This window comes from Corapipo altera, unplaced genomic scaffold (assembly GCF_003945725.1).
Source record: "Corapipo altera isolate COAL_440 unplaced genomic scaffold, ASM394572v1 216, whole genome shotgun sequence".
Classification (NCBI taxonomy): domain Eukaryota; kingdom Metazoa; phylum Chordata; class Aves; order Passeriformes; family Pipridae; genus Corapipo; species Corapipo altera.
The window spans coordinates 119,826-139,655 of NW_020885034.1; the positions used below are offsets into that span (position 1 = coordinate 119,826).

The 19,830-nt window shown below is 62.2% G+C and overlaps 3 protein-coding genes across 3 annotated transcripts; 2 read left to right on the forward strand and 1 right to left on the reverse strand.

The window, feature by feature from the left end:
- Positions 1-1,394: 1,394 nt before the first annotated feature.
- Positions 1,395-9,925, forward strand: LOC113959328 (claudin-4-like). The gene is made up of 2 exons (XM_027668265.1): positions 1,395-2,234; positions 9,248-9,925. Exon 2 carries the CDS (start codon positions 9,257-9,259, stop codon positions 9,902-9,904), a length of 648 nt encoding a protein of 215 aa, XP_027524066.1. The 5' UTR covers positions 1,395-2,234; positions 9,248-9,256; the 3' UTR covers positions 9,905-9,925.
- Positions 5,452-6,326, forward strand: LOC113959329 (claudin-4-like). The gene is given in 2 exon segments (XM_027668266.1): positions 5,452-6,222; positions 6,224-6,326. Coding segments are annotated over 2 exon segments (630 nt in total). The 5' UTR covers positions 5,452-5,662; the 3' UTR covers positions 6,294-6,326.
- A 563-nt stretch (positions 9,926-10,488) lies between the features above and the next one.
- METTL27 (methyltransferase like 27) lies at positions 10,489-13,472 on the reverse strand. The gene is made up of 5 exons (XM_027668267.1): positions 13,322-13,472; positions 13,124-13,252; positions 12,914-13,049; positions 12,543-12,635; positions 10,489-11,905 (listed from the first exon to the last, which is right to left on the reverse strand). The coding sequence occupies exons 1-5, from the start codon at positions 13,427-13,429 to the stop codon at positions 11,667-11,669; spliced, it is 705 nt and encodes a 234-aa protein (XP_027524068.1). The 5' UTR covers positions 13,430-13,472; the 3' UTR covers positions 10,489-11,666.
- Between the last annotated feature and the right edge of the window lie 6,358 nt (positions 13,473-19,830).

A 19,830-nucleotide genomic window follows, 5' to 3' on the forward strand; every position in this document is an offset into this window, starting at 1 on the left:
AGACAGACACACACACAGAGATACACACAGACAGACTCACAGACACAGAGATACACACAGACAGACTCACAGACACACACAGACACACAGACAGACTCACAGACACACACAGACAGACACATAGACACAGAGAGACTCACAGACCCAGAGACCCACAGACAGGCACACAGACACTCACAGAGAGACTCACAGACACACACACACAGACACACAGACTCACAGAGACTCACAGTCAGATTCACAGACACAGAGACTCACAGACACACTCACAGAGAGACTCACAGACAGGCACACACACACACACAGACTCACAGCCACACAGACATACAGCCAGACTCACAGAGAGACTCACAGCCAAGCTCACAGACACAGAGACTGACAGACACACACCCCATGAGACACACAGACACACACAGATACAGCCACACAGACTCACAGCCAGACAGACACACAGCCAGACTCACAGAGAGACTCACACAGGCACACACACAGCTGCAACAAAGATGGACACACAGCCAAGCTCACAGACACACACACACAGACACTTATACCCAGACACATACACACAGAGACTCACAGGCAGACTCACAGACACACACACAGCCAGGCTCACACAAACACACAGACTCACAGCCAAGCTCACAGACACACACCCAGACACACCCAGACACACAGAGACTCACAGACAGACTCACAGACACGTGGACAGACACACACACACACAGACACAGTGACAAAGGTGAACAGGCACACGCTGGCAGTGCAGGTGCTCACACCTCCCCAGCACACACAGGGCTGCAGACACGCCAGCACATGCACCCACAGCCACACAGACACACGGCTGCAGGGCTCTGGGGCAGAGGGTACCCCAGGCAGGGTTGTGGGGTGAGGGGGTACCCCAGGTAGGGGGAAGGGAGTGCCCCAAGCAGGGCTTTGGGTCAGGGGTACCCCAGGCAGAGTTCTGGGGTGCAAATGTACCCCAGGCAGGGCTCTAGGACAGGGTTATACCACAGGCAGGGCTCTGGGGCAAGCTTTTATCCCAGGCAGGGCTCTGGGGCAAGGTGTACCCCAGGCAGGGTTGTGGTACTCGGGAGTAGGGGCAGGGTTATAGCACAGGCAGGTCTGTGGGGAAGTGGGGATGCTCCATACAAGGGCGTGGGGCAAGGGGGATACCCCAGGTAGAGGGGTGTATGTGTGTGGGGGATACTCTGTGTAGGGATGTGGGGTAGGGGAGATACCTCCTACAGGGGCGTGGGGCAATGGGGTCATCCCTGGTAGGGCTGTGGTGCAGGGGGAGAGGTGGATACTCCAGGCAGGTATGTGGGGCAGTGGGGATACCCCTGGGGTAGGAGCTGCTGGGGCAGAGTGGGGTGGGATGAGGCAGCAAAGCACCGCAGCCCCCGACCCTGCAATCAGCCCCACGTGCCGCGTCCTCACACTTTGTCATCCCAAATTGCCAAAGTACAGGCTCTGTCCAGTGTTGTGTCTGCCTGGGGCAGCCACTGACACCTGACTCAGGCTGAGGGAAGGGGCAAATCACCGGAGTTTCAGGGTTCCGGTCACCTCTGGCAGGACACATTCTTGTGGTGAGGAAACTGGATCAATAGTGTTTACCAAAGAGCTGAACGGAGCCAGTGTGCTTGTGGGGCACACCCATCCCTCCTGCTGCATCCCCCTCCCTGTCCCCCGCAGCTGGGGAGGGATGGGGAGTATCCCAGTGACCCGGGATGAGGACAAAGCGGGGTGGCCACATTTGTGGTCACACAACGGTGCCATGGTGACAGGTTTGCCTGCTGTGGATGCAGAGATGCCAAATGAAGGTCAGACCCCAAAGTTCATGGGAGCATCACCAGATTGGTGGCTCACACTGCAGGAAGGACACCTGGGGGGGCAAGAAGGATGGGGGACGGGGGGGCACCCAGTGCAGCATCCCCTTCGTGCCATGCACCCAGAACCCATCATCCTGGGAGTGAGCAAGAGCTGACGGCAGCAACAGCCCCGGGTGCCTCGGGGCCGCGTCCCACTCACGTGCGCGGCAGCCGGCGCAGGATTTGGGGTGTTTCCCCTCCGCTGCGGTCGGGAGTGCCGCGCGTTCCCCCCCCCGGGCGAGCGGGGCCGGGGCGGTAAGTGCTGCCTCGACCGCTTATATTTCAGGCGCGGGACTGTTGGCTTGGTGCTGACCAGGGTGCACAGGCAACCCATTGTTGGAACCCCTCCGACGCAGCGGCGAGCAGGTAAAGGCGGCTCCGAGCATCAATGGCAGCTCTGTCTGCCGGCGGGGCGGGGAGGGAGGTGCCGACACACGGGGGACTGGGGGGCACCGGCCAGCGGGATGTGGCAGGGGGCTCGCCCGGGGGATGCTGGGCCGTGCTGGGATCGGCTTTGCCACAGCATCCCCTTCCTGCGAGCATCGCCGGCCGGGAGACTCCCATTGCACCGCCCGCATCCTCCTTCCTGACCCGTGGTTATCGTCTCTCCCACCCCTTCGCCAACCACCTCGGCAGCACTTGGGGGCGTTTTACATGTCGGGACCCACTTGTTGCTCAGAAATTGGACAGAGCTTTGACTTTTGGAGTGACTTCAGGGCAAAGGTCCTGTTTCTGCCCGCAGGGACCCCGCAGGTCCCGGCACACAGCTCTTCTCCTGCTGAACCGATAAGGCTTTGCTTTCCCATAGTGAGAAACAGCCTGACTGTGCACATTTGAGTTGGTCGAGGGGGGGTTATGTCGGGCAAGGATGTTTTTTGGGAACATTCAGTCTCTGGGCTGCTGGTAACTAATCCCTGGCCGCCTGCTCCACGTGGGCTGAGCGAGAGGGCTGGTGGCCATGCCTCGCTTGGCAGATGCAAAGCCAGAGATCCCTGTGGATTGTCTCTTGCTGGCAACTGTCACCTGCCTTCTTGGGACCTTGAAGAAACCGGGGTGGTAGGTCCATGTGTGGGTGCTGGGGAATGAGGGTCTCTTGGCTCAGCGCAGGGCTGAGCTGGTGCCAGCTGTGTGTGAGATGGGACTGTCACTTGTGTCCTTGGTAGCCCTTTCTGGCAGGAGATTTGTGCCCCGAGCCTTCTCCCTGTGGGGTGTCCTCTGCCCTGAGCAAGGTCAGGGTGGTGTAGCCTCTGCTGTGCACCCGGTGGTGCCTGGCATCGTGGTGACGCTGGGTTTAATGCCACCTCCCAGCCTGGGGATGGCCTAACTACCCAGGGGGCCCTCAAGGCACTGCAGCGTGTCCCCGTGCTGGTGAAGCCAGAGCAGGCATTGGAGGGCATCTCCTGGTGGGCATGCTGGGGCAGGAACTCTGCCTTCATTGACTCCTTTAGCACAGTGGAGCAGGGACAGGAACTCGGGCTCCCCCATCCTGCAAATCCCACTAGATTTGAGGCAGGGCATCCACACCTGACTGGCTGCTGGGGCAGGTGCTGGGTGGCCAAAGTTCAGGATGGGTTGAACACCCTGTTTTGGGGTGGAGGAGCTCCCTGCTGGGCAGGTGGGCTGTGGTCCCACCAGGACATGTGCCTGTGCCGTGGCACTGGGACAAAGCCAGGGACTGGGATCCTGCAAGATGCACTGGGAATGGGCATGGAGACGTGGCCGTGGGGCCAGTGCTCATGTGGGGCTGATGTCCATGGGGTGGTGGTCCTGGATGGCACGTGCTGAGGCGCTCGGAGGTCCCACCTGTGCTACACCACCATCCTCAGGCTCCATGGGCACTGGGGGTGGCTGTTGCTCCTCCACTCTGTGCCAAGCCAGTGTCTGCCAGTCCTGCTGGCTGCCAGTGGTGGGGACACAAGGCTGGTGCTGCTGGACGGGCAGGCACGTCACTGGGAGATGTGGGGAAGGGCACAGGGCACGGGGGCTGTCCCTGGATGGCATCCACCAGCTGGAATATATGTCACGTTCCAGCATTAATTACAGTAATTGGCTGTGGGAGGCCGTGCTGGCGCCTGCTCTGGCTCGAGGGGGAATGTGAGCAGCTCAGGTGTTTGATGCTCCGTGTGTGGAGGAGTCCTTGTCCTCATTTTGTCATTTGTCCCCAGCCCACAGACACATCCCCACGTGCCTGCGGGGACACGGCCCATGCCAGGCACACACACACGGGGGTGTGTCCCTCTCTCCAGCCCCAAATTATGTGGTGGTTACAGCACCTGGCTGGGAGGTTAAAGCCTCAGGCAGAGTCTGGCCCCGGCGGGGATGCTCTGGAACCTCGTAAATTAAAGGGAGCCCTTGACCACAAGGCTCTGGCCCCGGGGTGGCCACACTGGTATGTGAATAATGTGGGCACTCCAGCAGGACAGAGGGATGGATGGAGCCTGGGCGGCTCCTCTGGCACAGGTCAGGCAGGACCCTGACTCGTCCCCACAGGTTGGAATCTGCAGCAAGACCTGGATGTCCTCAGGCATCCTCCTGGCACTGCAGTGCATGGACCACCTGGCTTTTCCCACCGCACTGGGACACGATGCCCGGGGACATCCTGTGCAGCTCTAGAACCCATCACACCGAGCAATTAGCACAAGGGATTGGATCATCTCAGTAACCCCAGTGCTCAGGACTATCTCAGTGCCTCTTATCTTTCCCAGAGGCCCAGGATTAAGCTGTGGTGATGAAACAGTGCAATGTCCATCTGTCTGTCCTTGCTTGCTGTCTGTTGAGCACCTGTGCAGGTGCTGGAGGGGCTGAGGGAGTAGGGAGGGGACATGTGTGGGAGTCATGGATTAAAAGAGGAGAGGTCAGGCAGTGCCCAAAGCATCAGCATCAGTACTGGCATTGGTGTTGGCATTGGTGTTGGCATCGGCACTGGGATCAGTGGGTACGGCACTGGGACACCTTGAGGCCACCTCTGCCCCCCACAGCCCCAAGCCACCAACAGGCAGCAGGACATGGGCAGACCTGGGTCTGAGGGCAGCTCTGTGAACACTGGCTGGTGGTGGAGCACAAGGTGGGGCAGGTTTGGGGTCTGCCCCCCATTTTGCCCCAGGCAGTGCTGTCTCTCCTCGTTGGGGAACCAGCAGCTGCTCCAACCGGTTTGTGGGTCTGGGCGGTGACACCTCCTGCCCGAGGCCTGATGGAGGGCTGGGAAGTGCTGGTATGGATGCCAAGGAGCAAACAAGAGCTGCTTGTGTCCTGCTGGGCACGGAGCCCGGCAGCGGGGGGGACGGTGTGCTGCTCTCCCAACACGGGGCCGTGGGGGGCCTGAGACTGGGCTGCTACTGGAGCAGTGACTGTGAGCTGGGGGCAAACTGAGGCATGAAAACATGGAGGAACCCATCCAGGTGATGGAACAGAAGGTGCTGACGGTAATGGCAGAGACATCCCGGTGCCTGGACACTGGCTCTTCCCCTTCAGCATCCCAGGCTGAGCCCCAGCGCTGCCCTTGGCACTGCCTACCCACAGACAGCAGCGGGACGCACTCCTGCGCCTGGGTGGCCTGATCCCGGTCCCCTGTGTCCTCCTCCGTGGGAGCAACCGGGATATTAAGTGTCAGCGCTGGAGGGAGAAATACAAGCAGAGGAATCCCGGGAAACTGGTTTTACCCCTCCGTCCGGTGCCGGCGGCAGGACGGCGGCTGTGGCGGCGCTCCTCCCTCGGCAAAGGCATATAATGCCTGCCATGGTCCCGGGAGCCGGCACTGCACGGCGGGAGGCGGGCAGGGGTGCCGGGAGCGAGCCATGGCCTCCATGGGCATGCAGGTGCTGGGCATCGCCCTCTCTGTCATCGGCTGGTTGGCCTCCATCCTCTGCTGCGCGCTGCCCATGTGGCGGGAGACGGCCTTCGTGGGGAACAACATCGTGGTGGCCCAGATCATCTGGGAAGGGCTGTGGATGAGCTGCGTGGTGCAGAGCACGGGGCAGATGCAGTGCAAGGTGTACGACTCGCTGCTGGGCCTGCCACAGGACCTGCAAGCCGCCCGTGCCATGGTGGTGGTGGCCATCGTCCTGGCCATCCTGGGCACCCTGCTCGCCGTCGCCGGCGGCAAGTGCACAAACTGCGTGGAGGACGACACCGCCAAAGCCAGGGTCATGATCCTCTCGGGCATCATCTTCATTGTGGCCGGCGTCCTCATCCTTGTCCCCATCTCTTGGTCGGCCAACAGCATCGTCCAGGACTTCTACAACCCGCTGGTCGCCGACTCCCAGAAGCGGGACCTGGGCTCATCCCTCTACATTGGCTGGGCGGCCTCTGCTCTGCTGCTGCTGGGGGGGGGGATCCTGTGCTGCACCTGCCCCCCCCCGGGGGGAGAAGCCCTACTCTGCCAAGTTCACAGCCGCCCGCTCGCTGCCAGCCAGCAACTACGTGTAGGAGCCGCCGCTCCCGCCTGGACCCCCTGGCCACCGCAGGGAGCTGGGACCTCCCGGACCCGTGACCCGCCCCCCCGACCGGGCTGGGGCTGGCCGGGCGCCGGGGCAGTGCGAGGGAGGGCAGACAGAGCTGCCTTTGTTCTGCCTGGATTGGAGCCGGTTCTTTAGTCTCGGTTGAGACAGGGAACAAGGAGATCCTGTCCTGGCTGCCCGCGGCGGGGGTCCTGTTCCCCCCCTCCCGGAGCATCCAGCAGAGGCGTCTTCTCTGAGATGCCACCCGATCCCCCCCTCGAGCATCTCCTGGCTCTCGGTATCGGGGTGTGCCATGTGGTGACAGAGCTCCCAGAGCCCGTCCCTCGGGTGGCGCGGGGCTCTCACCGGGTGAAGCTCCCCGGGACTGTCAGTCCCTCTGGCTGGGTGGTGGTGTCGGTGCTGGTGGGGACAGCGAACTTGTCCCACGTGGTCGTGGGGACGTGGTGGCTCTGCGGACCCTGGCAGGGTGTCGAGGGTTATCAGGGGCTTTCACCTGCCTGTACCCTAAATTTTGACTATGACCTACTTTCGGGGCTCGGAGTGGCCGTACGGAGTGTGATTTCTCGCGGCAGCTCCCCAGGGCGGGGGCATCATTATCCTGGGAGTGGGAAGGCAGCAGCCGGGCTGGGAGAACCGGTCGGGGAGGCGGGAGCCGAGCGGGGCCGTGCACCCTCGTGGAGGGGGGCGACTCTCAGACCCGACCCCATCCATCGCCCCGCTCGACATCCCCTGGGCGGGGTACCCGGGGGCGGGAGAGGGTGACTCTCGGTCCCCCTGGCTGTGCTGCCGTCCGCCCCGCATCCATCCTTCCCGCATTAAACAGCAGCTGCTCAGACCCCGCCGTGCCTTTTGTTCTTTACCCTCTCCAACACCCGCTAGCGGGACAGCCCGGTGCTCCTGTGCTGCAGATCCCCATTCTTTTGAGATCCCCCAAATCTTCTCTCCGGAGCCTCCCACGACCCCCACCCACCCTGTTCCAGCCCTGGCATTCCCCACCGCTCCCTCCCTGGGCCACCCCGGGGGTGACAGCGGGTGTCTCCATGGTGCAGTGCCTCGGTGACGCCAGGGCTGTCCCACGCCTGTGTGACCTTCCCACCCGAGCAGGAAGAAGATGGCAGGCGCCGGCGAGGGCGAGTCGGGGCGCGCTGGCCCCGGGGCCAACCCACAACCGCGGCTGGGAGCACCCCGGGGCCGGCGTGGGCAGCGCAGGGTGCTTTGCCTATCTCGCTTCCGGCACTGCCAGTGATCCCTGCGCTTGGGAACATCCTTCCCTCCCACCTCGGGGGGTGTGGGGACGAGGGCTGACCCTGGCTGCCTGGTTCTGGGTGTCTCATGTGGGTCTGGGGCTTGAGGACTCTCCCATCCTTTCACTGGGAACGGGAACGATGGAAAATATTGTTGTGGCCCTGTAATGGCAGTGGCCAGGTGGAACTGCCACCACACTGTGAGTGTGGTGCTCTGGCAAACATCCCTGCTGTGCCTCGGGATCCGTGGGGGCACCGCTTTTCCCTGGGGGGTCACTGCTTGTCCCTGTGTGGGTGGTCATGCACCTTGTTTTGGGTGTCTCTTGTGGCCCAGGTCCTGCTGGCTTGGAAAGGGTGCCCGGGATGTCACCCATCATTTTTTTTTGGCCCAAAGGGTCTTTCATGGCCCAAGGTCCCAGTGCTGGGTGTCCATCAGGTCACTGAGGGATGAAAGGTGCTGGGAAAGGAGTGGGGACACAACGGGAAAGGAGAGGCTGGAGAAACCGAAACTGGGGTAGGAGAAATGATGGTGAAACCTCCGGCAAGTGCCGCAGGGTGTGCCGGGCACAACCGATACCCCGCTGAGCTCGGGGCCATAAAAACTCAGCCAGTCCCAGCTGCTGGGCACCCGGGGGTGAACTCTGCTCCATGCTGGGCTGAGCTGGTTTGGGCTGAGCCAGTTTGGGCTGAGCCAGGGCCACGGCAGCCACCGTGGTTGAGCTGTTTGTGTGTCTGGTGTGTACCTAAACAGACCCCTCTGCCAGGGGTGATGTCTGTGGTGACCCTGCAGCCCCTTACCAGGGTTTGCCCCATGGGGACTGCTCCCGGGGGCCAAGAGCCGGTATCACTGAAAGAGCTGCCCTCCACAGCTGGGATTGGAGCAGAGCTGAGCTCTGACCCATTCCCAGCACCCCAGAGAGGAAATCCCGGGTCCAAAGGGCACTGCAGCAACCTGCACTCCATCTGGGAGCAGCCGGTGCTGCAGGGAGGGGGGTCTGCCTTCCCTGCTGTGCCCCCCAGCGCGATGCTCATGGCCAAGGAGGCTGAAGCACCAGCGGTGGAGCAGGGCATGGGGTGGGCACTGGGGGGTTGCTGCCACAGCAGGATATGGGGTGAGTGTGGGGTGGGGGATCTGCACTCTGGAGCACGGCAGGAGGGGCACCGCGAGCCCCCATCCTGCTTCCCAAAAGCCGTCGCCTCCCTGACACTTGCCATGCGCCAAGAAGGGGTGATGGCAGAGGCTGTCCTGTGCTGTGGGGACATTGTAGGGGACAGTGTGACACATGAGGGCCCCTGCACATCAGCCTGCTCAGGGCCTGGGTCCTCATTGCCATCTGTGTGCCCCCATGCTGTCCCACAGCAATGCCGCATGTCACTCATGTCCCCATGTTGTCCTGCAGTAGTGCCCCATGTCACTCTTGTCTCCATGTCACTCGTGTCCCCATGCTGTCCTGCAGCAATGTCCCGTGCCACACCTGTCCCCATGTCACTTGTGTCCACATGCTGATCTTCAGCACTGCCCCATGTCACTCATGTCCCCATATCCCCTGGGTGCCCATGCTGTCCTGCAGCCGTTCCCACCCCCATAGGGAGCAGGACACAGCAGACAAAGCCTGTGCTCTCCAGCAACCCCCTGGCTTGGGGCCATGTCCATGACAGCTGTGCCCTGTCCCCGCAGGTACTGACCATGGAAAGGATGTCGATACAGACGACTGGGCTGGTGACAGCCGTCATGGGCTGGGTGGCCACTATCCTCATCTGTGCCTTGCCCATGTGGAGGGTGACAAACTGCCTCGGCTCCAACAACGCAGGGGCCCAGTCGTACACGGACGGGCTGTGGGTGACCTGCGCCAGCGATGGCACGGGGCTGTCGCAGTGCAGGTATTACAACTCCTATGCGGAGATCACCCCCGACCTGCAAGTTGGCCGTGCCCTGGTGGCCTTCGCCCTCATCACGACCTTCGCCGGCATCCTCGTCGCCCTCGCGCGTGGAGCCTTCTCCATGTGCATGGGCAGCGGCAGCGGCAACAGGGGCGCGTTCATCGCCGTGGTAGGCTCCCTGTTCGTCGCGTCCGCCATCGCGATCCTCGTCCCCGTCTCCTGGACTGCCAGCGACATCATCAACAACTCCTACACCCCCACGGGGCCCGAGGCCGTCAGTAGAGAGCTGGGGGCTGCCGTCTACATCGGCTTCATCGCCTTTGCCCTCTTGCTCGTCGCTGGGCTTATCCTGTGCCGCTATGGAATCCGATACCCGCAGGAATCCTACGCCAAGAATTACAAAGGGGTGAAGACCTGCGATTCAACAGGCTACCCCATGAAGGACTACGTGTGAGCCCTTGTGCCAGGTGCCAGACCAAGAGAGAGCACCACTGTCCCTGCCCTGCCTCCTTGTACCACCCCATCCCCACCCCCATCCCCATCCCTGTCCCATCCCCATCCCCATCCCCATCTCCATCCCTATCCCTATCCCCATCCCCATTCCCATGCTGACTGCACCCCAGCACGGTCCTCCAGCATGTGCCCTTCCCCAGAGCAGGGACTATAAATAACCTGGTGCCACCGAGGCTGCCTGGGCTCGTTCTGAATGGCGCGGTGTGGGGAGGAGGGTGATATATCCTGGGGGTGCTGTGCCCCTGCCAATCTGATGCCAGGTCAGGGCTGCTGCCTCAGTGCCTGGCACGTCCCCATGTCCCCATGGGGAAGCAGCAGTAGCCAGCCAGGGTGCTCCTGGGGTATCCCACAGCAGGGAAACTGAGGCAGGGAGAAGATGCTAAGAGCTAAGAGGGGCACAAGGGGGGACACCAGGTCCTCTGAGCCCCCAGAGAAAGGCCCAATCCCCACTCCCAGGCTACTGGCCACCCACCCCAGAGGGTCCACAGCCCCATTGCTCCAGGAACAGCACACAGCAGGCAGACAGCAGGGACGGGGATTTATTGAACAGCCAAGTGCAGGGCTGGGGACAGCCACGACCCCCAACTGCCCAGGGGACAGTGCTGGGGACAAACGGGGGGAGAGGGTGGTAGGGCAGCTACCCATGATGGCCACAGGGACCCCAAGACCTGGGGGGACAATGTGGAAGGAAGGCAGGAGCCATGGGGAGGGGGAGTGTTGGAGATCTAGGATACCCTGAGTGGGGGACAGGGACAGACACAGCCACCGTCTCCCACCTGGGAAACGCTCCCAAGGGGAAAGAAGTAACCTGTTCCCAAGGACCATGGGAACAGGATGAGCAGGAACAGGCCTGGGGGAAGGGAAAAGGGAAAAAACCTCAAATATTCCAGCAAGAGATTTGGGTAAAAAACTTCCCAAGGGATCAGTGGAGAAGGAATTGTGTAGGCAGCACAGCAAGGGGCTGGGGGAACAGGCTGGGCAGGCAGTGCTGGGTGACTCCTGGGTGGGGAGCAGCCACCAGCTCCCCAAGTTCCTTCCAAACTCATTTCCCACCCAGACCATTAACTACAAAGCTCTCGGAAAATGAGAGATTTGAGCAGCTGTTGTGGGATGAAAGGTGGATGTGGCGCTTGGAAGCCTCTCCAGCTGGGTGTCACCTTGGCACTGCTGCTGCTGCTCTGGATGTGGAGGTCTCCTGCACCTCAGTGTGCACTAGGTTATCCCCTGGGGAGGATGAGGATGGGAGGCTGCAGGACGCAGTGATGGGGATCCACCTCCAGCACTCCCCAGGTAAAGCCCAGGGGGGCTGGGAGTGGAAGACAAAGAAGGATCCAGATTTTGACCATGAGCGCCAAGGTGGGCACAGTGAGAAGACATCCTGGACAGGAGATGGCTCTGAACAGCCATGTGGGTCTGCAAAATGTCACGGTGAGGGTTGAGGTGTTGGGGACAATACCTGAATGTCAGAGCTAATGGTGGTGCCCAGGAGACCCTGATGAGACTAGGAGAGCCTCCCCATGCTGAGGAGCAGACAAGGTCCTTAGGCCCAGACCTCGGGGAGAAGGACACGGGGAAGGGAATGGGAACACTCCCCCAAAATGTTATCCCCCTCCAGCAGCTGCCCTGCTCCAGGAGGGGGTCACTGGGCTGAATTTTATATGGGAGGCCAAGTGTTCACCCCCCCTCCAGAGCCATGCCAGCTCTCAGTCCTCCTGGAGGGGGGGCACAGGGCATTTCTGGTAGAGGTAGACAACTCCAGAGATGTAGCCGGTGCCCCGGGTGCTCTCCTCCTCCGAGGTGGCCCTCTCCCAGTGCTCCACCTCCTGGGCCAGCAGCTTCTGCCAAGCTCCACAGCGCTCCAGCTTCCCCAGCTCTGCCTCCAGCTCCCGCTTGTACCGCAGATTCGAGGGGTTGCTCCTCGTCGTCAGGCACAGGAAGCCTCCTGTGGGACAGGGCATGGGTGACACTGACACTGGGTGTCCCTCCCTGGGGGTGGTAGCCCCTCGGAAAGGGTGGGGGGCAAGGGGAGGCAGTGAGAGCCTGCCAGGAGTCAGTGGGCAGGGGACAGGCCGGACAGAGGGCAGGGGATGGGCAGGGGACAGGGGATGGGCAGGGCACTGGGCAGGGAATGGGCAGGGCAGGAGGGCAGTGGGCAAGGGATATACTGTCCAGTGGGCAGGGGATGGGCAAGGGACAGGCAGGACAGTAGGCAGGGGACAGGCAGGGCATGGGCAGGGCAGGAGGGCAGTGGGCAGGGGATGGGCAGGACAGCGGGCAGAACATGGGAAGGGCAGGAGGGCAGTGGGCACGGGGCGGGCAGGACGTCACGCCTGAGCACAGGCTGTCACACACCAGCGGTGCCACCGCCAGCTCCTGCCTCGTCCCACCGCCCGGACCTGCCAGCGAGCAGAGTCAGGGGCCCCGGGCCATCACCATCCCAGGCCCCAGGAACAAAGCCACACCCCATCTGTGACACGGGACCAGCGCCCAGCCGGAGATCCTCATCCACCGGGGCTCCGTGTCCCCATCCCACCACCGCGGGGGTCCCGGCGGGGAGGGAACACCGAGACCCCCCTTACCCGGCTTGGTGACACGCAGCAGCTCCGGCAGCACCGTGGTCGGCACCTGCCCCTCGCCCAGAGCCCCCACCACCGTCACGGCATCGTACTGCTCTGCGGGGACACGGGGGTGTCATCGAGGGGTCCTCCCGGGGCTCCCCCCGCCCAGTGCCGGCCCGTTACCTGCGGACAGGGTGTCACCGGGAGTCCCCCGGGGCTCCCTCCACCCGGTGACACCCCGTTATCTGCGGGCAGAGACACGAGGAACATCACCGAGGAGTCCCTCCCGGGTCTCCCCCCGCCCAGTGCCACGCCCTTACCTGCGGGCAGGGACCCGAGGGGTGACTCCTCGGGGTCCCCCGACTCTCCCCCGCCCGGTGCCGCCCCGTTACCTGCGGGCCCGGGCAGCGGCTCCCGGCCCAGGACACACTGCCGCAGCTCCTGGTAGAGGCCGGTGCTCCGCGCCCGCTCCAGCATCCCCGCGCTGCCGTCCACGCCGTGCAGGCAGCGGAACCCGCGGCGGTGGAGCTGCGGGGGCAGACGGGCGTTATCCCTCATCCCAGTTCCATCCCATCTCATCCCACCCCATTCCCCCCCGGTACCTCCCGCGCCACGAGCCCGGTGCCACAGGCCACGTCGAGCAGCCGCGCCCCGGCGGGGGCAGCGGGGAAGGCGAAGGCGAGCGAGGCGGCGGCGAGATGCGGTGCTCGGTACTCCAGGGCCGCCACATCCTGCGGGGACACGGCGGTGAGCGCGGACAGCCTCGGTCACCCCCCCCGGTGCCCCGCTGTCCCGGGTACCTGGTCGTAGTCGGTGGCCCAGCCGTCGTACAGCCGGAGCCGCTCGGGCAGCGCCGAGTCCCCGTGAACCGCTGCCACCCGCTCCCGCACCCCCGACGGCAGCACCATCCCGGGGACACCGGGAACCGCCGCGACCCTCGGACCCGGCACCGGGGACACGCCCCCGGCACCGGGGACGCCCCTCGTGACCAGGACACGCCCCCCAACACCGGGACACGCCCCCCACAGCGGGGACACGACCCCCGAAACCGGGGACACCCCTCGTGACCAGGACACTCCCCCCGCACCGGGACACGGCACCGGGGACACGACCCCGGCACCGGGACACGCCTCCCGAAACTGGGACACTACCCCCGAAACCGGGACACGCCCCTGGCATTGGGACACGCCCCCGGCACCAGGGACACGACCCCCCCTCCCCTTTGGCTCAGTGACCCAGCTCAGGACGCGGCCCCAGCACCTCGGAAGTGACCAAATGTCCAGGGATGGTGACACCGAGTGCCCTGGCAGGTGACCAAGTACCCAGGGATGGTGACACAAAATGCCCGGGGGGGGGGGGGGTGACACCACATGCCCACAGGGGGTGGCACCAGGAGCCCCAGGGCCACCACTGCAGTGTCCCCTGTCTCTGCTGCTCTGTCCCATGTAGGGGTCAGTCCCTATCCTGTCACTGGCGTCCCCGCTACGGGGACAGTCCCCCGGACAGGTCACCTCCATCCTGGCCCCCTGTCCCAGCCCCGCAGGGCCCCGATGCCGCGCTGTCACCTCCGTCCCTGCACCCGCATCTAATTCCTGCGCTCCGACATGTCACCCAGCGAGTGGGGACACCGGCCACCACCTGACCCCTCCTCTCCCACCGCCTGTGACAGGGACATCCCAGCGCTGAGCCGCTCTCCCGGACCCCGGGGAGGGCGCACCCACCACCGGGGCAGGTCCTTCCCCACGGGCTGGGGGTCATTCTGTGCTGCCCCTTGGGGACAGAGAACAGGACCGTGGACCCTCGGGGCTGGGAAGGAGGAGGAGGATCTTGGCTTCTGCGGGGAGCAGGGAGATGGACTTGATCCTTATTGGGTCCCTTCCATATTAAGGTGTCCTGAGTGTATATTCTACATGGAGTTTGCATTTTGCTCAGGGCGAGAAGCAGCCCTGAGAGCCAACACGATGCACGGGGAGATGGGTAGGGCGTCTTCTCCACATCTTCGCTCTCCAAAGTGCCTGGTCCAGGTGCCCAGAATTTGTAATGCACCAAGACGCTCTTTATCTCTTGGAAGTGCCCCATGGGAGGTCACTGGGGAGTCCCCGCCGCTCTGGGAGCGACTCGTCCTCTGCCAAACCAACCTTTGGTGTCGTAGGGAGGACGTGGCGTGTGGGACAAGCCACAGCTGTGCCCCATCGCCTCGGGCTGTTTCCAGCGCTGAAGGGGACGGATCCAGCCGCTAATTAATGACTGGAAGAAACTGCAGTGCCCTGATGGAGCCCCGAGGCCGCGCTGGTGGCCGCACTCCCTCCTCGCTGCGGCTCCTCCCTGGTCCCTGTGTCCCTCCTCTCCCCTGCCCTCCAGGTCTCCGTGGGGCCCTGCCCGCGGCCCCGCGTGGGCTCAGCTCAGCCCCCGGGCCGGGCAGTGCTGCCCGGGGCCCTCGAGAGGGAGCCCTCCACCCGCGGGACGGACCCCGCGCCCGCCGGGCTCCGCTGTCACCCCCGAGGACACCCTCGGAGCGCTCCTGGGGGGGTGGCACAGGGGCGTGTGGGGCTGGGGGCGGCGAGGGGTCGGAGCAGCGAAAGGAGGGATTATCCCACCCACACCGAGGACACACGGGTGGCTCCAGGATGGGCCCCGCGGGGGGGGCTGCAGCCCTATGACAGCTCTTGCCACCGCAAAATGCTACCCTACGGGCATTTTGTCCCCTCTGCACCCACTGGCGTGGGTCCAACCCTGCCCCTCCCACTTGCCCCCCCGGCATGGCGGTGGCTCCCGGGCCTCTAACAACGGCTTCCACACTTCCATCGTGGTTTTCACCACTAACCGAACCTCCATTTACAAACCAGAGAGAGGGGGCACTGCCAGCATCCCCCTGCCCCCGGCTCTGATGCCCCCGGTGGGTTGTGCTTTCCCTGAGCTTTGACCCGCCCGGATCCAGCCCCGGATCAGCCGACGCTTTTCCAAACAGCTCCTTCCCGGGGCTGGCTGGCTCTGTCAGAGCTCACAGCTGTGCAAACAGCTTCATCACCACGGCTCCGGGCTGGCCTGGGCCCAGCTTGGACCCAGCACCGGCCAGCGGGGGTCTGGACCGGACCTGGTGCCAACCCTGGGCTGTCCCCTGAGGATGGTGGGGGACAGAGAAGGCAGCAGGTTGTGGCAGGTTGGAGCGTTCCCAGGGCTGATGTGAGGCTGGACTTTGTCCTGACACGTGGCCCGGTGCTGGAGGGCTCCCCCTGGGGCACGTATGTCCTGCTCCCGTGGCGCAGGTCTGCGGGGCGCTGTCCTTGTCCCCTGCCTGGGGATAGGGGGTCTGGCTGTGCCTGGTGATGTGCATATCCCGTCCTGCTGGGACCCTGCAGCTCAGTCCAGCTGCTCTGCTGGGGTGTCCCCATCACCCCTCAGCGGGGAGACTGAGGGAACACGTGGCCTCGAGGCAGGGGCTGAGCACCCCGAGCCCACAGATCTCTGGTGTGACCTCGCCTACCCTCCCTCACCAAGGAGCTGCTGCAGGGGTGGAAGGGCAGCTTAGGTGGGTTCCCTTGCCCTCAAACCTGCTGCTGAGCTGGGACGGGTGATGAGAAAGTCCAGGTCTGAGCTGGGTTTGGGTCCTCTGCAGGATCAGGCCAGCATGGGCAATGTCACCTGACCTGCAGGTCCCCCCTCTAAGTCAGTCCTGGACCCCTGGGTGTCGTGTGTAGTGGCAGCAGTTCACCAGGCAGGTGGGCTTGCACACCCCAGGGCCTTTGCAAGGCATCCTTAGCACATCTTTGGCCCTTAGGGTGGGACTAATACTGTCCTCCAGTACCAACAAAAGCTGTTGGGATATTCCTAAGCCTCTTCATCAGAGTGGAGTGATGAGATGAGGGGTCCCCTGACCTTGTGTGCCTCAGAGTTACCCACAGAGCCATGGATGAGTCCAGTGGCATCAATTAGTGACTGTCAGTTGGTTCCCAACAAGAGCACAGAGGAACAGAGGAGCCCAAGGCTTGTGCTTTTGTGGGCACCCTGACACATCCAGGGGGTTTGAAATGATGTCCATCACACACATACCCCTGTGTCACGGACCATCAGCAGCCACAGTGGCTGTGCTGTGGGGTGAGGGGTGGGATGCAGACTGGAGGCTGCACTGAGCATCCCTGAACATGTCCAGCCCCTGCTCTGAGCAGCTTCTCGTGGCTGAGACCTCACAGAACCACAGGCATCCCAGCCTGGGTCCTATTGCTCCCCTGCCTTGGCACCCACATCCATCCCCTGAGCTTATGGAGCAGTCAGATCCCTTCAGTGTGTACTTTTCCAGCCCTCCCAGGTGCCTCTTCTCTGTTTTTTCTCTCTTCTCTTCTCCCAGACAAGAGCACCACCCTGCCCCACAGATTCTGTGGGGTACCAGCCTGGTGGGATGTGGGGAATCCCCATGGCAGGCAGAGGCAGAGGGGTGGTTTAGATTGGGTATTAAGAGAAATTTCTTCACTGAAAGGGTGGTCAGGCCCTGCCCCAGCTGCCCAGGGCAGTGGGGGAGTCCCCATCCCTGGGGGGATTTAACAGCTGTGTGGAGGTGGCACTTGGGGACATGGGTCAGTGGTGGCCTTGGCAGTGCTGGAGGAAGGGTTGGACTTGATGGTCTCAGAGGGCTTTTCCAACCTTAATGATTCTGTGATCTTTCCATGGCTGAGGAGGTGACAGACAGCAGGACCAGGATGGCTGGTGGGGTTTCACACCCCAGCACTGCCGTGGGTTGGGATGGTCCCACACTCACACACTCAGAGAACGGAGTATTTTCCTTTCCCAGCATCCAAATGTGTCCAGAGACTGTCAGCCCTTGAACTGTCCAGTTCTTCCCTAAAGCCCAGCCCTCTGGTGTCCAGGGGCTGGTGGATTTTGCCCACTAACACACATCACTCATCACCACGACACCCCCCCCACATCACTGGGCTCCTGCCCGACTTCACAGTTTGTAAATCCCAGCGTTACTGTGATTGATGGCACCCAGGGCTGCTGTCACTGAACCATCTGCCCTGGCCCCAACACCCACATGGCTCAGGACCAGGTAGGAAGGAGAGGCTGAGATATAAATCAGAACAGCCCAGCTCAGAGCTGGATGCAGATCAGACCAGCGGGACGGGCAGGCAGACGGGGGGAGCAGCTCACGGAGCTGATTCGTGACCTCTCACAGGGCTGGGAAGGGCTGTCCTCCCACCACAGAGCTGCCCATGTGCCACACAGCCCCCTAGGACAGGACATGTTCCCTGGCTGTGGCCTGTCCCCCTGTCAAATGACAAAATATCCCTGCCATGCCGAGAACACCCCGTGGCCACGGTGCTCCCACATCGGCCCCAGCCTCTGTACCTGTGTCACCTGCACCCCATCCTACCCACACCCCCAGTGTGTGGTGCTCCTGCCCCTCCTGCACCCCCATTACATGATGTTCCCACCCCCCCAAGCCCAAATCTTTAGTGTTCCCATTCCTCATGCACTCCCAATCCTTGGTGCTCCCACCCTTTCTGCATCCCCAGTACATGGTGCTCCCAACTCTCCTGCACCTTGAATCCCTGGTGCTCCCACCCCTCCTGCACCGCCAGCCCTTGGTGATCCATTCCCCCCCACCCCTTGTGTATGAACCTCAACCCCCCCTGTGCCCCTGGTGCCCAGCCCTCCCACCCCTCCTGCACCCCCAGTGCTTGATGCTTCCTCCTTTCTCATCCTTGGTAGGAGGGATGGAGGATCCCTTGGGTGCTTCACCCCCTGCCCATCCTACCCAAGAGAGGGGAGTCTCTGGGGTAGTGCAGCCAAATAAGTCAAACCATTATTATTTTCTTGAACTGAGCCGAACTTGAGCTGAGCTTTGCCAATTCCAGCTGGACCCAATTGCCACCTTCTCTCTTCCTGTGACTGGGGACTTCCCCTTCCCATGTCCAACACACCTGGAGAGCTCAGGTCTGTCACCCACACGTCCCCTGCTTGCCCTGTCACACCCCATCACCTCCCACACCCATTTCCCCTCCCTCACAGCCCTTCCCACAGCCAGGTGGGTTCCCCTTGCTGCTGCCTCCCTGCTCCCATGTCCTCACCTCATCAGGAGCACCTCGGCACAGCTTGGCCCCGTGACTCAGCATCCCTCAGGGGACAGCACCCTCGTGACTCAGAGTCCTTCGTGGAACAGCACCTTCATGACTCAGTGTCCTTTGGTCCACGCCAGTACCTCAGGGAGTGATTACCACATCCTGGGAAGCACCAGGGACAGGCTGGATGAGATCCAGGAGGTGGAATCTGGAGCCATTAAGTCCAGCTCAGTAATAAGGTGCAAACTTTCACTGGGGCAGGAATTAATGAGTGGATTAGAGGCCAGAAATAAGCAAGGGATTCCTTGTGACCTGCAAAAGATGACTCAGTGCTTTTGTGGAGGCTGGTTGCTGTCCAAGAGGACGCTGTGGTGATCCCGGGGCAGTCTGGACCTTACCTGTGCAGGTCCATTGTGATGATCCTAAAGCACTGCTGGACATTTGGTGAGGTCAAGCCACCCCACCTCACCCTGCTCGGGGACTGAGGTGGTATCTGGGTACCTGAATCTTCAAAAGCAGTTTGTAATTTCCTCCAGCTCCCAACTCTATGGATATTCAGGAAGGAGGATGGGCTGCTGTGCCCAATTGCCACTATTTATTTTGTCCTCAGGCTCTTGTAGTGTTTCCTGGAGCACAGTCCTTCCTTTCTCAGGGGCATCCATGAATCCCAGCAGCTCACCATCGTTAGGAGGGGTGGGAGATCCCTCTGTTGCTTCATCTTTCCCAAATGAGGATGGGGGTGTGGTCTGTGGGCGAGTGGAGCCAAATAGGTCAAACCATTATTATTTTCTTAAACTGAGCTGAACTTGAGCTGAGCTTTGCCAGTTCCAACTGGAACCAAATCACCAGACACGGACTGTGTAACACACCCAGGGAGAGCAAGCAGAGAAGTTAAATGAGTCCCTTTGAGTGAGAGCAACGGACTGGGAAGGTGACAGTGGGTTGGGTGACAGTGACCGTGGAGTGAGAGAATCCTGGAAGGGTTTGGGTTGGAAGGGACCTTAAGGATCATCTCATTCCACCCCCCTGAGTTCATCCATCCTAGAGCTCGATGACATGTTCTCTTGTGGCTGAAACAATGTCAACCAATCCCTCCTGGCTGTTGAGTCTTGCCCTCCCTTTGCTGGAGGATTCCAGCGTTGGAGGACTTTGCCTGAGGATTGCATCTTTGGATTTCCTGGCTGCAGCTGCTCATCTGAATGCTCTCCAGCCCATGTTGATCCAAATGACCTGGTTAGGCAGGCTAGTGGTGG